Below are 22,281 nucleotides of genomic sequence, written 5' to 3'. Positions count from 1 at the left end.
TTTCTAGAACCCACGTGGCGATTCACAACTGTCTATAATCCAGTTTCAGAGTATTAGATGCCCACATGTAGTATACATAAACTTATCCAAATATACACACATACACATAAAAATAAAAACTAATTAATTTCTCTTAATAGAAAGACTTTATGTTGTGAGTTGTCTTTAAGACGGTTTTCTGTAAGGAAGAGGGCTGCTGACTGGTACTGGATTTTGGGGACTACAAGAATGAGGAGTGGGAGGGAATTTAAACACAACGTATAATGATACACATGCGTTAAAATGTTATGAAACCCATTATTTTGTACACTAAAAAGTATACAAACAAAATATAGGAGACATACACACAAATTACCCTATATTACTGCTTCCATATAGCAGTTGTTATAGTATGTGTCTTTAAATTACTTGTGAAAATAATACTCTGCATATCAAATCTATTTAGGGAGTTCTAAGGTTTCCTGAATTCCAAGAATGTGAATATATTGGTTTGGTTATTTTGAAATTGTTAGTATTTGGGATTTTTTTTTCTTTTTTTTAACCCACAGAAATTTTATGTCATTTAGCCTGGTATAAATTGAACATCTCTATCTAAAAGTTTGGAATTGGAACTGTTTCAGATTTGTGGCTTTCCTCTTGGTTGTGGTGGTGATGTTTTTGGTTTGGCTTGGTTTTGCTTTTGTATAAACTATCAGTTAAAGCACCATGACATGAAAATAAGAGGTGCTCTGAAACCTTGGGCTAGTGGAAGTCTTTCAGTGCTTGCTTCTAGGTCCTAGACTTTAGGAACAGGAACGCTTCCCCTGTGTTGTGACTGCACCAGCAGCTATCACTGAAGCTGTATTTGAAAGCTCTTTCAACCTAAAAACAGAATTTCTGTTGTATCTGTCTTGTGTTGTTTATTCATTTAAAGAAGAATTCTCTCTCTGGATCAGCCCTGAGAAAACAAGGCAGTTAACTATAAACAATCCAAATTCCGTGAGAATCTTAGAAGAGTGTACATCATCACTGAATTCAGATGGCACTAAAAGTTTCTCATCTAGCCAGGAGGTGGTGGCATATGCCTTTAAACCTAGCACTCGAGGCAAACAGATGGATCTCTGTGAGTTGGAGACCAGCCAGGTCTAGAGAGCAAGTTTGAGGACAGCCAGGGCTACACAGAGAGACCACGTCTAGAGAAACAAACAAAGGTTTCTCACCCAGCCTTCTAAAGGTCTTGTCTTCTCAAGTCATCCTGGAGGTTGGAGTTGGGCACAGAGTGCAGTGCCGTAGTGTTGAGGAGGAGCTCTCATGGTCAGAGGTGAGGCATGCTGGCTGAGCCCGTGTGAGGCTGGGATAAGTAAGGCCAGAAAAGCCAGCATGGGCCAGCTTCCAGGAGATGACCTTAATGGTTTTGTGTAATTGGGGGAAAAGAATGAATCGTTTTATCTCATGTTTATTTTATAGCATTTTGTATTTCCAGTGCTGGCTGTATATCCAAGACAAATGCTCTACTGTTTCCCTATGTTTAGGTTTAAAAAGCAGTATAACTGGGTGTGGTGTTGCAGAGGCAGGCTGATTTCTGTGAGTTTGAGGGCAGCCTGGTCTATGTAATGAGACTCTGCCTCAAAATAGCAAATGAATAGATGACATTTTAAAAAGTAAAAGACATGGAAGATGATTTCATGTGTCTGACAGAAGGCAGGCTGTCTTGGTTCAAATCCTAGCTCTCCTGTTTTCTAGCTGTCATTGGACAACTTAATACCACTAGGCGCATAAAATGGGATGATAATAGAAACCAACTTCTATGATTGTTAGTATTAACAGGGTTAATAAGTGAAAGTATTCAGCTCGAATCATAGTCATATTAAGTGTAAGCTGCTGCCTAATTACTGTGATTAACTTGTTTATTTGTCATTTTAGTTTTAGAATATTATTTTGGTTCCAGTGAAACATGGCATAAGATAATTGTGGGTTAGACTGGGGTGATAGATAGCAAAGGAGACTGACTCCCTTATTTGCTGGGGACATGTTCCAATACCTCCAGTGGTTACTTAAAGCATCAGATAGTGCCAGACTTGTAACTGTTTTATCGTTTCTATACCTTTAATAAAGTATAACTTAGAAAGTAGGCATAGTAAGAAGTTAAAAAAAATAGATAATAATAAAATAGCTGTAACAGTATGTTGTGATAAGTATGAATGTGGGCTGTCTTAACGTGCAGCATTTTCTATTTGGTGCTTTTAGACTACAGCTGAGCCTAGATAATGGACTATAAAATTGCAGCTCGGGAGACTGATATACTGTGTAAGACACGCTCAGAGGTAGAGCCCTTAGCATACCGCGTGTTTGGTGGATGAGTGTGGAAAGGGACCGGGAGAAGAAGGAGCAGGAGTCAGTACCTCAAATAATCTTTGAGCTACAGTGGTTTAAATACAGAAAGATGCTTCTGCTCTCTGCTGCGGCCTGTCACATACTGCTGGCTGTTAGTCTTGTGCTTCAGCATGTTTTTAGGTGTTTGCTTTCCTACGGTAAAGTGTTCACACTTCACTGAATTGTGATTGTAAGGCATCCCTTTGCCCACAGTAAGAAAGAATGTATAAAGTAAATAAGAATTCAAGTTGGATCACACATAATGTTTTGTTCAGATTTGCAGACCTCCTGGAATTATTACAGACACCATCATTTGTTTCCTTTTACCCTACTGGAAATGTGGGGCTTTTTCTGGCAGAATTATACCATTCCCTCAGCACCCAATTCCTAGTTATTGAGAAGCACCTTTTATGATATTATCTGAAATAAATGCTGTACGATTTCAGTTTGCATCATAAGAATGGAAAACTTGTACCTGAATATCTGCATGCTGTTTCGAGCGTCACTTGGGTAGAGCACCTAACTAGACTGATAGAGTCAAATATCCAGTAAATGAGAAAATAAAATTGAGGCTGAATATTTAAGTCTTCTAACTATAAATTCTTGTGCATCTGAGTTAGAGTTCCTCCATTGCCCATTGCCGTATTCTGTTAACACACTTCCTTTCTCTGATAACTGTTCTTTGTCCTTGGGAGAATGGTGCACAAAATAGGACCTTTCCCCTAACTCCTCTGGTAGTGAGCTTCAGCCCAACTCCTGACTCCTCCCTCTCTTCCCTCCCTCTCCACCCATCCACCCTTGTAGTTACTGCCTATTTTTCTCGCTGGCAGTCTGGATTCTACTCATTTACCTAAGAGGGGGATTCTAGACAGACGGGAGACAGCTTTCAAACACACTGGACTGCTGGCAACCTAAGTCAGTGCCCACCGGTGCATTTTGAAAACCCGGGAGCTTCTTTCTGGCGATGAGTTGCCCAAGATGCTAGAGTCTGTGTGAGCACATTTGTCTTCCTTCCCTTTCCCCTTTCTTTCTTTTCCGAAGTCCCTTCTCCCTGCTTCCCCTCCTACTCCTTTATCCTCTCCCTCTGTGCTTTAGTTCTGCCGAACACAGGCTGAAGCACAATCCTGCATTGCAAGGCTTTCTGTTAAGGATTTATTGTGGCTTTTGTTTGGATTTCATCGTGCGGAATTACAGGTAACACTCTGAAATTGAGCTAAGCATTTAAATTCTATTAAGATGTTTTCAGTGGTAAAATAGTACATTAAATTTAATGGAAAAATTAATCTTGGTTAATTTTTATCAGTGATAATTGTAGCCAGATGTTTTCAGGATTACCATAAGGAGATTCTGTCTCCCACAACACGTTAAATAAAAGAAAATGAGGGTAGAATGGATCAATAAGTGCTTTCCTTTTATGTTGATCTTGGTATAGCTGCTCCACTGCAGTAAGCGCCCTTTATGGATGGGTGTTGCTGAGAAGAAAGGGGTGGGTGGTAGCAGTCAGAGCTAGCTAGGGTTTTTGACTAGGATATGGAATGCAAAATGTAAAATGCTTTCTCCTTTTCTTCTATCAGCTGTTCAGAGGAGACTCATTACAACTCCTGCTGAAGCTCCCAATCTTCCTCTCTCTGTCCCTATCCCCACTCTCCCTTGGCCTGAAGACACTGCCCCCAGTTTACCTTACTCCCTTGGTGCTATGCACATGGTAAACATGGCAGTATGGCCAGGTCTGGGACTGGCCAGGCAACTGCTGTTGACTTTCCCCATTCCAGGAAGAATTTAAAGGGAAATTGCACAGCAAGCACTGTACCTCAGCAGCAGCACCACCAGGAACATGGTGACTAGGGTTCTCTGGGATTGTCTCACACAAACACACACATGCAGAGTTGAATGCAGTGACAATAGCTGTTCCTGGGAACTGTGACAGCAGCCAGGTGGCTGCATGAAATGGGAACCAGTTCCCGAGCACGAGATGAACTCCACCTTGGATGGTGACCAGAGCAGCCATCCTTTCTGTCTCCTGGCACTGGGCTACTCAGAAACTGTCAGTTTTTGTCTTTTGGAAGCCCTGATTGTTGTCTTTCTAACCACATTGATTATTTCTGGCAACATCATTGTGATTTTTGTGTTTCACTGTGCACCTCTGTTGAACCATCACACTACAAGTTATTTCATCCAGACAATGACATATGCTGACCTCTTGGTTGGGGTAAGCTGCTTGGTCCCTTCCTTGTCATTACTCCACTACCCCCTTCCTATGGAGGAGGCCATGACTTGCCAAGTATTTGGCTTTATAATATCAGTTCTGAAGAGCGTTTCCATGACTTCTCTGGCCTGTATCAGCATTGATAGATATATTGCCATCACTAAGCCTTTAACCTATAATACGCTGGTTACTCCTGGGAAACTACGCCTGTGTATTTTTCTGATTTGGCTGTATTCCATCTTGGTCTTCCTGCCTGCCTTCTTCCACTGGGGCAAACCTGGATATCATGGAGATGTATTTCAGTGGTGTGCAGTGTCCTGGCACACCAACCTCTACTTCACATTGTTCATCGTGGTAATGCTGTATGCTCCAGCTGCCCTCATTGTCTGCTTCACATATTTCAACATCTTTCGCATCTGCCAACAGCACACAAAAGAAATCAGTGAAAGGCAAGCCCGATTCAGCAGCCGGAATGAGGAGACTGGGGAAGCCCAAATTTGTCCTGATAAGCGCTATGCCATGGTCCTCTTCAGAATTACAAGTGTATTTTATGTCCTCTGGTTGCCATACATCCTGTACTTTCTGCTGGAGAGCTCCACTGGCTGCAGCAGCCACCTTGCATCCTTCCTCACTACCTGGCTTGCTATTAGCAATAGTTTCTGCAATTGTATCATTTACAGTCTCTCCAACAGTGTTTTCCAAAGAGGATTAAAGGGTCTCTCAGGGACTGTGTGTACTTCTTGTACCAGTCACACTACAGCCAAGGACCCTTATACAGTTAGGTGGAAAGGACCCCTTAATGGATGTCATATCTGAGGGGTTCATATACTCAGTTACTTTGTTTGCAGGAAGAAAGGGTGGCTTTGGTTCTCCTCTTCCCTTCGACCCTGTGCTCCAGTTTACTGGGAGATCTAGAACAGAATAACTTGACTCTGAGCAGCTACAGACCGTCAACACTTTTCAGTTTGCAGAAGTTGTTTCCTAAATGAGATTTAAAATTAGAAGAATCCGGATCATTAAAAAAAAAACCAACTCGTGATGCAGTTTTTGAAATGTCATGGAAGTAAGATTCAAAAGGAGTAAAGTCATAGCTAATACCTCTCCCAGCTGGTGTGACTGAACATGGATGTGAAAAGCAGCAGCACTTTAAAAAAAATCGCCATTTTCTTTTCCCTTTTCTGGATTCTTCCAAGCAACTTGGAACTTATGTGCAATTGATATCTTTTAACAGGGAATATTAAGATAGACTGATGAACTAACAAGGATTTTCTTTATCTGTGCCAAAATATAACTGCACTGTAAGTTTCAGCACTCCTTTAGATGGTGAAATGTCTGGAAAGAAATCTCCATAGGATGAATAATGTGATCCCTGAAGATTACTTTTGGAGTTTTGAAATGAATCACGAAGCAACCATGCAATGAAGTCCTACAGTTTGTGAAAAACAGCTGCATTTACTTCATGCTTGTGAACATTCTGTACATGTGTGTAGAAGTGACATTACAGTGCTTTTTCCTGTGCCTCTGTGTTTGAATATTGAACATTTACATTGAGTTGGGTTTCTTTTTATAACAAAATGTATTTAAATAAATAATAGATGGATAGATGTCCATTGTAATGTGAAGATAGATAGATAGATAGATAGATAGATAGATAGATAGATAGATAGATAGAGATAGTGACTTTAGTGTTTTCTGTTCTTCTTATCCAGTCTTCAGTAAGAACGGAATCCGCTCAGGGTTGATTGTGCTGTGTGCCTTTTAAACAGTCAGCTGACATCACAGTCACTGTTCATTTTAAAAAACATTTTTTTTCAGGTCCTGGCCAGGAACCTCCTTTGAAGGGAGAAAGGTTCTGATTGGGCCAAGTCACCTACCTGTGATCCTCTTTTTGGAAAAAGTCCTCTGTCATATAGTTCTTTTCTCATTGTCTGTTTTTCCAAAGCACTAGCAAAATGTATAGAATTTTATTGTTTAGAATTACTAGAATGTTTTGTGTTGATATATAGTTTTACCTTTGTTTTAAAAGTGATTGCCTTGAAAGCAAGGGAATTGTTTGTCTAAAAGGAAGAGAGCTGTTAGCAGTTCCAATCAGTACTTCCTGGACTTGGTGTGTTTTCATTTTAGAAAGTGTCGGGGAGATTAGCTGGCCTCTGGCTCTGGCCAGATGTTGTCATGCAGGTGGAACTGTTATGTTCAGTGAAACAGGCAGTGGAGGAGACCAGGGGTGGTAGCAAAAATGGATTTTCAAATCCAAGAAAGGATAAGGATGATTATGAAACCCACAGATATGCTTTGGTTTTCCATCCTGATGTTAGAAGGCTATTCCCATTTAAATAGAAGGTATCATGTGTGCCCCCCCCCCAATTCTTTTATTGTACCCAGAGCCTTGTGCAAACAAGGCTAATACTTCTTTTATATTAACAACATAATTTATTTGTTCTGTTCTTCTTTTTAAGCCAGTGTCTCACTTTTTAGCACCAGCCACCTAAGAACTCACTATCTAGACCAGACTGGCCTTGAACTCACAGAGACCCACTTGTCTCTCTCCTGGGATTAATGGTCCACTATGGCCAGCCCCTAGCCAGTTTTATGTTTTAGACATTGATTTTTATTTTAACCTCAAATACCTTCTTTTTTAAGCTTTTTAAATGACTAAGAATTATAAAAGCTTCAGAATTCAAGTTCTAGAGGCGGTAGAGCTCTGTGAGTTCAAGGTCAGCTTCATCTACATAATGAGTTCCAGAACAGCCAGAAGTACATGGTGAGATCCTCGCTCAAAATTAAATTAAATTAAACGGATTCTGAGTTTTACCCCAATCTTGCTTATTCTGCATAGTTAATATTAGCAAATGTAACTCAGCTGTTTCAGAATTTAAAACTAATGATGAAAATGCTCGGTTAGAAGTAGCTTTGTTGCTAGATGGTGGTGGCACACGCCTTTAGTCCCAGCATTCGGGAGGCAGAGGCAGGCGGTTCTCTGTGAGTTTAAGGCCAGCCTGGTCAATAGAGAGTTCTGCTGCAGTGCAGTGAAATTTCAGCTGATATACATAAGGTGGTAGGTCCAGCGCCTTGTGAATCTGGCTTTATCTCCATCAGAACACATTCATTCTGGTGGGTCAGCCTTCTGCTCTATCAGCTGAGATCTCATTGCGTATCTCCTGCAGATGGCAGCTCTCCCTGTTTTTTGTTTAAGAAATGCAGTGTATGGACAGCCTCTGGTCAAGGCGTATTTCAGATCCTAAGTGTCTGAGGGTGACTGGAATAAAGAATAAAAGTAAAATGATTAATGCTTCTGTAATTCCAAAATTGATAAGAAGGTTCCACAAGGAGTTGTCATCAATAGAATCTTTAACTGATTTGACAACATGATTGATTGCCTCTTCTGGAGAAGAAAGCTGGCGTCTGGAATGGCTGATGACACTGATCTGATTATGTAAGGTACCTATGTTTATATCTAGCCTTCCAGGCACCTCTCAGGTGAGCTTGCACCTGATTCCAGGACATTCCTGGACCATTAAGCAGTAAAGGGGTGACACACAGCTACTTAAAATCAGCATGACATGATGTTGTTAAACGTATCTTGATACTCTGAATCTGATTAGTTGTTAAGGGAATTCCCCTTCTCCCCTTTGTAGAGTTTAGAAGCCTCTTTTCTGGCCACACCTCCCCAGGACCATAAAGTTGCTGACAGTGTACCTTAGGACAGCTCTTATCTGCCTTTTGACCTGAGAAAATTCAAGCTCAGAAATTGTCTTTGTTCTGTGTGTGTATGTAAGCTGAATCTTAGCAGGAGAAAAAAAGAGAAACTGATGCAGAAAAGTATGTAGTGGAGAGTTCATTTCACCCTCAGATCTAAGTTCCGTGCTTGCTGTGAGTCTTCTGAACCCTGAAAGGGACACTGAGGCTGGCACTCAAAGGACCCTGGGTAGAATTCCAGGGCAGCCCAGGTCACACAGAAACCCTGGCCCAGAGTTGGAGGGAACATAGTTGAATTTCTGTTTCAAGTAGAAAATGTTTTCTGCTGGATTCTAGAAATAAGTTCGTAAATATCTATCTCCTTGCATTACACAGCTGAAAGGTCAGCTCCGTAGAGTTGGTGGGGTGCGTGCGTCTCATTCCCTTTTGTGAAGTCTCCTGTAGCTCTCCCTTCCTCCTGCTCCCCAGTGCTGGGATTTCAGTTGTCCACCACACCAGCTTGTTTTTCATACATGCTGGGAAGTTTAATCTTTTCATATTTGCATTGTGCTTATGAATTTTTAGTTCAGCAAACATGGGAATCTTAAAGATGGTGTTTATCAGTAGTAAGAGAACAGCTTTTTCTTTTAGAAGAAGTGAAGCCCTTTTCATTCTTTTGTTCTGGGGTTCCATTTTGTAACAGTAAGAAAGAAAATTATTCTGGTATTGGCAGCACATGCAGGCATGGCTTTTTAATTAAGATCTTTTTCTAACAGTTGCTTAGTTTTACAATATCAAGTTCTGGTTTTATTAAGGCTTTTTTTTTTTCAAAGTAGAGTCTGTAGTGCTATTTGAAGCTCAGACTGAAGAAGAAAATAAGTAGTTGTAGTAAAGAAGAAGAGGTAGACGTTGTGATGCTTGGTAGTAGCAGACGTGTTCCCAGTTTATCTTGTCTTCATTGTGCTCAAGGAATCAATCCTGTGATCTTTGATTCATTGTGGGCACTGCTGGTTTATTTTTAACTTACTGTGTGGCAGGGCTGGGGTTAAGAAGAGATGAAGGGAAAAGTTACATAGTCTTCAGGAGCTGGGAGAATTCTCTCTGCATGATAGCTTTGAAAAGTTTCTTATTTTGGCACATTTAATGCAACATTTGTTGACATTTTGTTTAAATACCAATCTGACTAGTTCAGAGTGAAAAAAAAGCACGTATTTTTAGACTCAAATACCACGGATAGCTCGTCTAGCTCGGTGGTGTGTGACTGGTACCGGAATACACATATGCTTTTAGAGATGGTGCTGCAGTTCCTTCACAATAAAGCTTCTAAAGTAAGACCATGCTAATTGTTCAGCTTGTAAATGGATTGTGTGGTCTCATGCAGTCATTCCAGTGAGGACATTTTGGTCGTCTTAGTAGCTGCCATGTGAGCCAGTGGCTACCTTAGAAAGAATACTGCACAGCCCAGTTGTTGACAGACTTGCTGCTGCTTACTCAGAACCCTCTTTTGTACAGGTTTCTGTTAGCAGTATTGCTGCATAAATTCTTTTCCTTTGTACTTAGTTTATTTCATATTTTTAGGATTGGAGAAACTTGAACTTTCATATTATAAATGAGCTGTCCATGCCCTTGAATGTGAAGTGGCAGGTTCACCAGCTTAGATGTAGAGGGTTTCCTCTGCTTTTCCAAAGTTCCTTTGAAAAATGTACACAATGACTTTATAGAAAATGTCTTAATTTCATTGACCTTGTGCTTCTATATTGAAAAGATTTGTAAAATAAGTTTTTGGCAAACTAGACTTTATTGGTATATGAGCAGTTTGGGCGACATTTAAAGATGGGAAAATTGTGGCATTGGGAAATGTAAATCATGGCATGTTGTGGTTTTGCATACTTTTCCTGTCAGGTTGAAGAAAAACCAAATGTAAATATATTAAACTGTACGTGTTATTGATGTTATTTATAGATTCTAGAAATGAGGTAGCTATTTTTTTTGAGGGGGTGGGGTTGGAGAGAGCGTTTTTCCGTGTAGTCCTGGCTGTCTTTGTAGGCCAGGCTGCCTCAAACTCAGAGATCCATCTGCCTCCGCCTTCCTAGCACTGGTATTCAAGATGTGCACCACCACTGCCTGACTGTGGTAGCTATTTCTTAGGACTACAAACAAGCCACTGGCATTTCTTTAAAAATTGGGTGATAAAAGGAAATCTGGCACAGTAACAATGAACTTTGTACTGCAAATGTGGAAACCTGGTGAGCTGGTTAGTAAAGTAGGGATAGTATAGACACTAGAGGTCCTTTCATGCTCTGTGGCTCTGAAGGACTGAATCAGATAATGTGAAGCGCTTCGTGCATGCAAGTGCGTGCCATAGCTTCACGTAGAGGCTGTATGTCATGGTGAGCTTCCATACATTCAGTCATGGAATAGATCACTACTCTGTGCTATTTAGCAATCCCACACCTGAAGATTATATAAGTACTAGTTTACTTCCTTTTAATGCCTGAAAAATTGGTGAAGGCAAGGGGCTGTACCCCGATAGCTGCATCCCCCAAATATCACACAGAACCCACTCCAGAACAGAAGTCTGTGTAAACAACAGAATGAACAAATGACTTGCTCCCTTCTGTCCTTCTGGATTGATAATAGGACTGTTTTAAGCACTCTCAAGCCCTACAAACAACTTTCTACATGATCTGGACTACTCTACACTCTTTAGAAATGATACTATTTCCTTCTTCCTTCCTTCCTTCCTTCCTTCCTTCCTTCCTTCCTTCCTTCCTTCCTTCCTTCCTTCCTTCCTTCCTTTAATGAAAAGAGTAGTGTGGGAATACATTCTCAGTAACTGTTCCTGAGGCTACCCTATGCTTGACATTGTTACCAAACTGCAGTTTCTCACAGCATAGATGAGATGCACATAGTCGGAACGTACCTTGCTCCAGAGCCAAGTAAAAGAAGCTATAAAATTCAGCCACAGAAGAGACTAGAGATGTTGGAACCTTTGGTGCTATGGCTTTGCTTTCTCAGTTTTCTAGCTCTGCGTTCTCTGTTCTGACACTGGTGGCTGTATATCCAGTAAAATGTCATCCCTGTCTCATAGAACATTCTGGCCCTGAGATATTACACGTGGAAAGTTCTGAAGTTAGGTTTTTCAAGGAGCCTCACAGAGTGAACTTCACCCAGAGGAATTTACCAAAAGAATCCTTATGAGACACACAGTCCATCTTTTATTTAGGGTAAGTTCACATAATGTCAGTTCATTATTAAAGTAAGTAATGGCAGTCTTTTCCTAGAAGTATGTCATTAACTGCACCATATGCAGATGGTTCCCGGATGGGGATGGAAACTCTTTTTTTTAATATTTATTTATTTATTTATTTATTTATTTATTTATTTATTTATTTATTTATTTATTTTGTATGCAATATTCTTTCTGTATGCCTGCAGGCCAGAAGAGGGCACCAGACCTCATTACAGATGGTTGTGAGCCATCATGTGGTTGCTGGGAATTGAACTCAGGACCTTTGGAAGAGCAGGCAATGCTCTTAACCTCTGAGCCATCTCTCCAGCCCCCAAGGGGGATGGAAACTCTTAACACTGTTCTGTGGTGTGAGGTATCAACTCTGTGCCTGGAAAAGTCTTGCCATTCAGACACAAGAAGAAATGAAGTCATCTCTGCGGCCAGTGCTGCTGCCTGTGTGCTGTCAGACCATGTTACATTGATCTAAATTCTGTCATTTGCCTTTTCATAAGAATCCTTGCAAGTCTTACTAGCCTTTGAAACTTTTTGTTTTTGCTTTTGTTTTGTTTTGTTTTTCAAGACAGGATTTCACTGTTTAGCTCTGGCTGTCCAGGAACTGGCTTTGTAGACCAGACTGACCTCTGCCTCCTGAGTGCTGGAATTAAAGGCATGTGTTACCACTGCCAGTGAAACTGGTTTTTTAAGATAATTTTATGTCACTGATTAATATTTCATCATATTTCAAATTTCTATTTTCTGATGAGCCAAAGAGCAGCTGAGTTTATTGAGCTTGTTTCTAGTTCACCTGTCCTACTCCTCATACGGTGCCTACTTGGAACAGCAGGGCATGTGAAACCTCTCTGGAACTGCAGAGCATCCTTCGGGCACTGCTATTGTCATGTGTAAAAAGGAGAAAATGGGGGTGGGGCAGTAAAGTAGGAAAGAACCTTAGAAATATTTGCTCTTATTTGGACATTTTACATGGGGCCACAGTCTAACTGTTCCATGTGTTCATAAGAACTCAGACATCTGCCCTTAAAATCTTGCCTCAGTCTCCTGAGTAACAGGGACTGTAGGCATGTGCCCTATGCCTGGATGCTTTTCTTTCTCTATTACAACAATCAGAGACGCTTCTTAGAAAATAATTAGTGGCCAAAACAAACAGAAATCAAAGGAAACAGAAAGATGTGGGTTTTCAAAGGAACCCCACAAAACTAAACTCCAGCTGATGCAACTTGAAAAGAATTTATATCCATTAATGGAAAACAAAGCACAATTTAAAAATGAGCAGGAAGAGAACAAGAAAGAGGTCTGAAACTCAAGTGTAAGAGTTATTTTCAGGGCTGGAGAGATGGCTCAGAGGTTAAGAGCATTCCTGTTCTTTCTTCCAAAGGTCCTGAATTCAATTCCCAGCAACCACATGGTGGCTCACAACCATCTGTAATGGAGTCTGGTGCCCTCTTCTGGCCAGCAGGCATACACGCAGACAGAATATTGTATACATAATAAATAAATAAATATTTTTATTAAAAAAAGAGTTATTTTCAAACACCAGACAAGCTGAAAAATAAAGCTTAAGCAGCAGCAACTAGTAAAATTAAAAAAAGCAGAGATGGGGGGCAGTAGGTGAAGAAGAAAATGGGTTCAGTTAAGGATAACTGAGTAACAAGGACTCCTAACAAGGAAACCCACTGCCGGGGAAAGGAGGAGATAGCTACCTTCTCATCAGAAGATTTCAGAACACTGAAGATGAAGAAGTCGTAAAAGCTTGGTCTGAGGGAGGAGTCCAGAATCTTACGATCAGTTAACTAATGAGGATACAATATACCCATTCTACAGCATGTGGTATGTTAGAATGTATTCACTAGCCTTACATACTTTCTTAGGGAGTTGCTAAACAATATCCTGCTTCAGAATGAGAAAGGAGAAAGATGCAAAATCCAGGAAATTGTTTCTCCAGGGAGACAGAATTCCCACAGTAGGGAAAACCCTGGGGAAGAGGACCACTGAGGTGAATTAGATAGCAAGTGCTCAGAAATACGCAGGGGAAAGGCCTAGCAGTAGGGGTGTGTTACTAAGGAGTTGGTGTAGGTGGGTTTGTCTGCCATGTTTAGCTTAGAAGGGGGCCTCAGGCACGCTAGAGAAAAGTGCACCATCTTTGAGCTCTACTCCATAGCTGGTCCTGTGACTCTTCCAGACTCTGAAAGGAATTATACACTGATAATATGCATAGCATAGTTAGATACAAAGAAAACCAGGGGAAAGGAAAATAGGACAATTGATGAAAAGAAAAATATAGCAAATTAATGAAGAAAGTAAGGCAAATTATAGATGTACTCTGATTCATTATAGCCAAAAATGGTAGCAAAAATATGTTGAAAATTAAAGGGAAAGACTTGTGGATAGAGACCTGTGAGTGGACAGAGCTGCAGTATCTCTTCCCATGCTGTAAAAATGTAAAGGTGGAGTCAAAAATGGAAGAGTCTAGGAAATAGCAGTTAGGCATTTCATTCAGAATTAAGAAAAACAGCCAGCTATTAAAAGGGGCATAGAGCTGATTGGCTCTGAACAACAGCAGGCGGGGGTGTGTCCAGATGTGTCTGGTAAACTTTGTGTCCTCTGACCTTTAAAGGATTGCTTTAATGGAAAACATAAACTGTGTTCAGCAAAAGACAGTGAATTTTAATAGAAGAGAAACAATGGAGGAGCAAAAGACAGAGAACTCGCTGCTGTTTCTAAGGAAGTAGATGTGCCTGGCACCACCTTACCCGTGGCCTTTAAGGAGCAACTTCCTGTTACTCATCTCACATCCTCCTCCCAGAAGGACTGTCCAGATGAGTTTGTTTTCTAGGGAATTGTGTAAAGTTTCAGAGCCCTGAGGCCATTTTGGTTCCTACCCTGCTATTGTCGGTTCTCTGTCTGGATCCTTTTAGATTTTTAATGTTTGATTTTCATTGAGAGGAAGACAGGGGTTATTTAAAAGCATTCTTTTATATCATGAAAAGGAATTTACATCATGGGATGTAATGTATGAAAAGCAGATGTCTGTGTAGGGATATCTGTGTTTCTTGTGCTGGATGGAGGTGGTTAGAGAATGCAAAGTGTTGCCTGGAATGTGTAGGTAGTCGAGAGGTATACGTGGAAGGCAATGCATGGGCCCTGGGAGGGGTCTTTTCTGTATGTCTATGCCCTTCAGCCATCCTTACCCCACACCCTCCACACGTAGTAGTGACATTGAAAGTGTCCAGCTGGTAGATAACTTGTGCGCCTAGAAATAGTAGGGAGGGCCTTCGACCTTCCCCAAAGCAAGGGGCCTCACCCTCTCTGAGATGGAATAGAAGGAGGGGAGGGAGTGAGAACTGGGTTGGTATGCAAAATAAAAAAAGATAATTTGTTTCCTTTTTTAAAAAATAAAATTAAAATAAAGTATCCAGATGGGCAAGATTAAGGAAATACAGAAGTCAGTAAGACCCCAGTAAATTGATCTACAATTTACCAACTAGTGTATATGGCATGAGAAAACCCTCTGTAGGTTAAAAGAAATAAAAGATTGTTCTTTTGTAATCATGTAATGATAAACTTAGTGACTTGTTTACAAAGGAATTCTTCTATTGTATCTGTTCAAAATACAAAAGTAAAATTTAAAATTCAATCAACTTTAATAAATTGAATTGAATTGAATTGGCAAGGCAGTATTTGGTAACAAACTGCTATTTATACAAATAATTTATTTCTAAAATTTCTTTCCCCAAAAAGAAAGCCATTACTTTGCTGGTTCTTGTGGAGCAGGATCTGCTTCAAATACTCCCCCCCTTTTAAAAAGAAAATGTTTCTTTGCCTGCTTATTATCTGTGTGTATACATGTGTGTACACATGCGTGCATCGCATCAACACATACAGATACCATGGTTCAAGTACAGAGGTCAGAGGACAACATGCAGTAGTCAGCTTTTCTTCCCACAATGGATCCAGGAATCTCAGGTTCTCAGGCTTGGCAGCAAACAGCCTTACCCAGGGAGCCTCTCACCAGTGGTAGCCTTTTTCAGTTTTAAGTTTCCTTTTTTTGCAGCATCCATGGAGGAATTGAAACCTTTTCTAAAGCCGGGCAGTGGTGGCGCAGGCCTTTAATCCCAGCACTCGGGAGGCAGAGGCAGGCGGATCTCTGTGAGTTCGAGACCAGCCTGGTCTACAAGAGCTAGTTCCAGGACAGGCTCCAAAACCACAGAGAAACCCTGTCTCGAAAAACCAAAAAAAAAAAAAAGAAAAAAAATGAAACCTTTTCTATTTAGGGTCACTGTATTGGAAGTGTGTTACAACCTATAGAACACTGAGAGTAAAATGAGAACCAAACTTAAGAGTTCATCTCTGGCAGTTAATTGGGCTGTCTTAATCTTTCTGAACTTGAGAACAGTCCTCATCTTTGAATGAGGGAATAGCCAGCATAGGCCCTTCAAGATGAGATACATGGTGACAGTAAGAATCTGAAAGCAGTTTTTATTACCAGGATAATTTTATATTATTAAATCTGTTTGTTATTCTTCTTTGTTTCTCAGATAAAGAAGGTTGTGAAATAGATTACTAGAGGCTCTAAGTTTTCTATTTTATAAGATGGGACAATGCTCCTTGATTAAACTTATTTAAAAATGAGATACTGTTGCATCCTGTGTGTGTGGGAAAAGTGCTTGGTGAAATACTTCTGCTAGAATCGACACACCCTCAGATCCCTACAGTCCTGCTCTTATGTTCTGCCTCAGTTCCTTTGTACTGAAGTCTAATGTATCTTTTCTTGCTTTTAGAAAATATTTTGCAGAAGGGTTGATACTGTCTGTTTGGGAACATTGAGTTGTACATGTAGTGCATTGGAAAATTCTGGCTTACAGTAAGAACCAAGAAGATTTGAGGCAGAAATGTAGTAAACAGGTATCATTTTAATGATACTTTAAAAAAGGATGTTGGGGACTGGGGTTATGGCTTGCTAAGTAAGGCGCTTACTACACAAGCATGAGGGCCGAGTCTGGACGCCCAGCCTGGAACCCCGAGAGCTAAGAAGCAGCTACATGGGTCCCCAGCCTGCTTAACCAAGCTCGATGGAGTAGAGTTAGTAGTTTCATATATCAGTGATGAAACAAAATAGCCTTTAAATATTTAAAGAGTTGTTTCTTGACAATTCTTTCATGATTAATTCTAAAGCAGAAAAGTCAAACACTTAAATAAGATTTTTTATCTATTTGATCTCAAGAACATTGTTTTCCTTAAAAGCTATATAAAAGTATATGATTTTTAAAATACTGACACACGGGCGGCCTATACACATGTGTGATCTGAATGCTGTTCCCAGCAGGCTGGAGGTGTCCTGTGAAAGTACTGTTCATTGTTTCTTAATCAGATTCTCATTTAACACAGTGCTCCAGAGCAGGGAATTAGCGTAGCACTGTGAGATTCCACGTCAAAGAATACAACAGCTTCACAGCTGTGTAGCTCTTGTTGCGCTCCCGAATCTTTGACTAAAGACATTATTTCAAGAGGAAACACACTTTCTGAAATAATTTGTTGAATGTTATAAAAGAAACATTTTAGTAATTGTAACTGAGTGGATTAGATTATATAAAAACATAACTTGAGGAATATAGGACTTCATGTTTGTTATGTACTATGCACTGTGTATTCTATGTATTTGTAGGGGCTGAGTGGGAATATAGTGGTCAGAGAACAGCCTGGAGGAGTTAATTCTCCTCTTTTATTGTGTGAGCCCCAAGGAATTGAACTGGCATCAAACTTGGCAGCAACTTTCTCACAGAACCCAAGTTATTTAGTTATTTTATTGTTGGTGATGGTTGGTTGGTTGGTTGGTTGGTTGGTTGGTTGGTTGGTTTTGAGATGCAGATCACTTAATAACTTCTTAGCTTGCCTGAAACTCACTACATAGGCCTCGCTAGCCTGGAACTCACAAAGACACCACCACCACCACCTCTGACTCCTGGTACTAGAGTCAAAGGTCTGCAATGCGACACCAGGCCCAGGACTTCATTCTTAATATGATGCTCTATAAGATTTTTAAGCTTACACATCCAACAATACAATAATGCTAAGCTGTTAACTTTGCTAGGCGAGTATTTACTTGATGTATAGTTTGCTGGGTGATAGAAATAAAATTGAAACAAGTGTTTAGAAGTCTTTATAGTTACCAAAAACATTTGTATAGAATACGACTTTACATATAACTTTGTGCCTCCTAATTTAAATCATGACTTTCCACCCTCACCATCACTCAGTCTTTTACTCAGAATGACTCTGCCTGTTCACTTTTGTCAGTAATAGTTTCAGCATGTCTGGCCATTGGACTCTCCAGAAGGGTTGCTATGCGGGAGAATTAATAATAGCCAAGCAGGAAAAGGTTGGCAATGCTGTTAGCTTTTATGCCTTATCTATACATGATTTGTGGCAGTTTTGCCAGACATTGGCCAGTTTTCCTGTGGGAAACTTGAGCCCTAAAAGGAAATGGACATAGCTAAAAGACTACATGTCACACGGGACTCAGATTTATTTTTAGAATGGCATTATAATGCCATATTTGGTTTGAAACAATGTGACAGTGGTCCATTATTTCTTTAAGTGTGGAACCATCTTTTCTGAGAGTTGGCCACTTTCCTCTTACATTTTCTGCCATAGACAGAACCGTACTGTCAGTGTGGTGCTTCCACAACCACTCAGTTGATGTAGCTTTAACTACTACACCTCCATAGAGATCAGAGCTGCTTATTGGCAGGCATTTCTAGAACAGCCTTGCTGAGTTTAGTTTCTGTAAGCAGGGCTCTGGTCATCATATATGGCCACCTTTTTGTGTTCCATATTTGGGGATGGTTGTTTGCTTTATTGGAGGTTGGGAACAAGTGAAGAGGCAGAGACATTTGAAGTTACTCTAATCATTGTCTTGAAATGGAAGAACCCACTAAATGTGACATGAGATTAGAAAATCAGAAATGGATCTCTGCGCTGAAGACTGGTTTAAAACAAATCTAGCCTGCACAATTATTTCTTTGTGAGAAATAATTTCTCTACAGTGTTTGGGTCAGTCTAGTTCATAGGCTAAAAGGAAAAAAAAATCTTACTCTATCGTTTAGATTTTAAGAGTCAGTTTTTCCATCTTATTTATCTTCTTTATAAATTAATTTGATTACAATGAAGTATATTATTGATAACATACAATAGACTGTGAGCGAGTTGCTTACTGTTTGTTTACAGAGTTTCTCCTCCCCAGACCAGGCACAAAGTCCCAAACAGGAAAACATGCCAAATACATATTTTCTCTCTTGGCTTCTTCTCCAAGATTGGAAATAGGCCAACAACATCAATTTCAAATCTGGTGGGAAGGGTTGCTACTGATGTGCCAGGCCTATGCCTCCCACTTCCTTCCACACAGTGTTTCTTTACCTCTTATAAACCCAGTGAGGCAAATAGGTTAATTTTTTTGTTGTTGTTTTTTGTTTTATTTTTTGTTTGTTTCGAGATAGGGTTTCTCTGTAACTTTGGAGCCTGTCCTGTAACTAGCTCTTATATACCAGGCTGGTCTCAAACTCACAGAGATCCTCCTGCTTCTGCCCCCCCCCCCCCCAGTGCTGTGATTAAAGGCGTGTGCCACTACTGCCTGGCCCAAATAGGTTATATTTTATATCACTTAGGTTTTATAAGTAAGAACTACAATGTTTTGGTTAGGTAAGTAGCCGCCCCAAGGTTATGAAAATTAAATTAGGAAAAGAGAGGCAATGCACAGACAGAACTACCTATGATAGGGTTTAAGTCCTAGCCATTGTGCTGTTGTCTAAGTAGAACAACTACATTCTGTCAAAAACCCAGATGGAGAATCCACACAATTGTGACCGTGTTTTGAAGTGCTTCCAGTTACCTTAGTATTCTGTGGTCATGGAAATGGATCTCCAGGCTGCTCTGGGTTTGTGTAATGGAGCTTTGGAAGGGAAACTGAAACATTAGCTACTGAGTGTCTGTAAAGTATTTTATATTTTTTAATCTGTATAGCTCAATTTCCTGTCTCCCTTTGGTTCAGCTTTTAAATTCTGCTGTTAACTTTCTGTTCTTATGGTTTTATTGTCATCATGGTTCCCCCACCCCAGCCCCTTTAAGGGAACAGTTTTCCAAAATATGTGTGAAAAGCAGTCTCTATCAGCAAATTGGTTTCTACTATCCATCATGTTTGATCGCTGCAAAAATCCCCTCTACTTGTTGGTGTGAATAACACTGAAGGGCAGAAATCCCTTCCCAGGTGAAAGGCAAGTAAGGACTTAAAGAACGGTAGTGCCAGCCATGAAGGGACCAATAAGCATGCATTGCATAGCTACATAAGGTATATGTTAAGTATTAAAAGCTCTTGTCATCAATGGAGGTGTTTGTTTTGTTTTTTAGTTTTTATTATTAGTAAATGAGCCCATTAGTTAACATTTATTTCTAGGATTCTTGTTTTGACAATGAAAAGATAGTGGGCACTGGATCACTTTCCATGGAACAGAAATATTTATAATTCTTAGAAGACAGTTTTTCACAAGAGCATTAGTGATATCCTTATATGAATGTAAAGGTCCTATAACAAGTGCTATATTTTGTCCTTTCCCTTTTTCCCTCCCTCCCTTCCTGTCAACAGTCTCAAAGCATTCTGCAGGCATAACTTAGTGAGATGGTACTGTGAGGACTAAGATAGTTATGGCCTAAATACATTTCAGTAAATATGAGTTAGTGAATTAAAGATGTCCACTTAAGCCAGGCAGTGTTGGCAGACACCTTTAATCCCAGCACTCAGAAGTCAGAGGCTGGTGGATCTCCGCGTTCAAGGCCAGCCTGGTCAACAGAGCAAGTTCCAGGACAGCCAGAGCTACACAGAGCAACCTTGTGTGTGTGTAAGGGGAGGGGGATACTTGCTGTGCTGGGTTTTTTATCTTGAATATTTATTTTCATTCTGATGTGCATTGGTGTTTCTGTTGCTGAGTTCTATCCCCAGCTGGTCAGCCCTACTGTAAATATCCAGCAGAACTACAAATGTCAGGACTCACAGGCAGTCACAGAGAGAAATTTCAGTTTTGCTTTTTTCAGCTTTTAACTACTTTTAACAAGCTGTAGCTGAAGCCAGGGGGTGGTATGGCTCACACCTTTACTCTCAGCACTCAGGCAGAGGCAGGCAGGTCTCTGAGTTTGAGGCCAGCCTGTTTTACAAATCCAGTTCCAGGACAGATAGAGCTACCCAAAGAAACCCTGTTTCAAACAAACAAACAAAAGCTATACCTGACTTTTTGAAAAGGAGTTCAAGACTGAAGGAACAGATTAGCAGGTACCAGCATTTGTTACAATAGCCTGAGATCTGAGTGAGATACTCAAGAATCTACTTGTAGAGCTGGAGGCAATAGCCTGTAACCTTAGTGCTCCTGTGGAGATGTGGGAGGGTGGTGGAGACAGCAGAATCAGCATACAGCTCTCAGAGCAGCTAGGTTGAAGTTCACAGTAGTGGCAGAAATAAGTGATTCTGCCTCAACAGTGTAAAAAGCAAGAACTGGGGCTGGAGAGGTGGCTCAGAGGTTAAGAGCATTGGCTGCTCTTCCAGAGGTCCTGAGTTCAATTCCTAGCAACCACATGGTGGCTCACAACCATCTGTACTGAGATCTGGCGCCCTCTTCTGGCGTGCGGGCATACATGGAGGCAGAATGTTGTATACATAGTAAATAAATAAATCAATCTTTTTTTTAAAAAAGGAAAAAAAAGAACTGACTCTCAGATTTCTGACTTCCACATACATGTTGTGCCACATGGTTACCTGTACACATACACACACACACACACACACACACATTCATAAAAACACATAGACAGGACATGGGCAAGGTATGATGGCACACACCTGTAATCTTCAGCACCCAGAAGACTGAGGCCAGCCTGAACTATGTAGTGAGGCCCTGTCTCATGAATAAATAATGTATTTGAGTGGGGTGCTTTTCTGTTTTATTAAGTGTTACACACAGTTTTATGGCATTTATAATGTTTGGAGTTATCCTTGAGAACTTTTTATTTGGGCAACAAACCACTTGGGAAATCCAATCCTCTCTGCTCCTATTTCATATGGCAGCCTTCCATGGCATTTCTTTTGTTTGGGTACTTTCTTTTTCTTCCTACCATTATTAGCTTTCTATTTTTCAACCCTACTTTACAAAGAGTATGTATTCAAAGAACATCCTCCAGTTCCCAGTACCTTATTAATCCTGAGAAGTTACCCAGTCATCCAGTTCTCACAGTAAGCTATAAAAATAGATATCCAGAAAGAGTACCATATAGGACTTCTGTGACTTGAACTAATACATAATTTTGACCTGCGGACAAGAAAATACCATGTGTTATAATTTCCTTAAATTTTTTAAATATTTATTTATTATGTATACAATATTCTGTGTGTATGCCTGCAGGCCACAAGAAGGCACCAGACCCCATTGCAGATGGTTGTGAGCCACCATGTGGTTGCTGGGAATTGAACTCGGGACCTTCGGAAGAGCAGGCAATGCTCTAATAAATTTTAATCCACATACTGTTTTAAAGGAGCCTTACAATGAAAAGAGCTCTACTCTCACACCCACACCAAGCACCTTGGTGGGAGCTAAGGGAGAAGTCACTAGAAATCAACCACACGTGGCCTCCAGATATTGGTTGTTAGTGACATCTTTGATGAAAGGAACAAGAATTATGTGGTGGTTTTAAGGGATACTGGTCAAGCATTTTGTATAATGTTCTGCAAGAAATTTTCTTGTGTTTTTCTCATGAAGTTATG

The 22,281-nt window shown here is 40.4% G+C and overlaps 2 protein-coding genes across 10 annotated transcripts in view; both read left to right on the top strand.

Moving 5' to 3' along the window:
- The window catches only part of Rabgap1 (RAB GTPase activating protein 1), a 159,710-nt gene that overhangs the window by 84,626 nt on the left and 52,803 nt on the right, over positions 1-22,281 (top strand). The window contains exon 1 of one of the 9 annotated variants that reach the window (XM_075986105.1): positions 3,430-3,546. The exons of the other annotated variants lie outside the window; for them this stretch is intronic. The gene's annotated coding sequence lies outside the window, so the exon portion shown is untranslated. Of the gene's footprint in view, positions 1-3,429; positions 3,547-22,281 lie in introns of those variants that run through there. 9 annotated transcript variants of the gene reach the window in all.
- On the top strand, positions 3,493-10,011 carry Gpr21 (G protein-coupled receptor 21). The gene is made up of 2 exons (XM_075986109.1): positions 3,493-3,546; positions 3,927-10,011. Exon 2 carries the CDS (start codon positions 4,295-4,297, stop codon positions 5,372-5,374), a length of 1,080 nt encoding a protein of 359 aa, XP_075842224.1. The 5' UTR covers positions 3,493-3,546; positions 3,927-4,294; the 3' UTR covers positions 5,375-10,011.

Source organism: Microtus pennsylvanicus, chromosome 9 (assembly GCF_037038515.1).
Source record: "Microtus pennsylvanicus isolate mMicPen1 chromosome 9, mMicPen1.hap1, whole genome shotgun sequence".
NCBI classification, from domain to species: domain Eukaryota; kingdom Metazoa; phylum Chordata; class Mammalia; order Rodentia; family Cricetidae; genus Microtus; species Microtus pennsylvanicus.
Note: the sequence above shows the minus strand (reverse complement) of the source record. Positions and strands in the feature narration are given on the sequence as shown.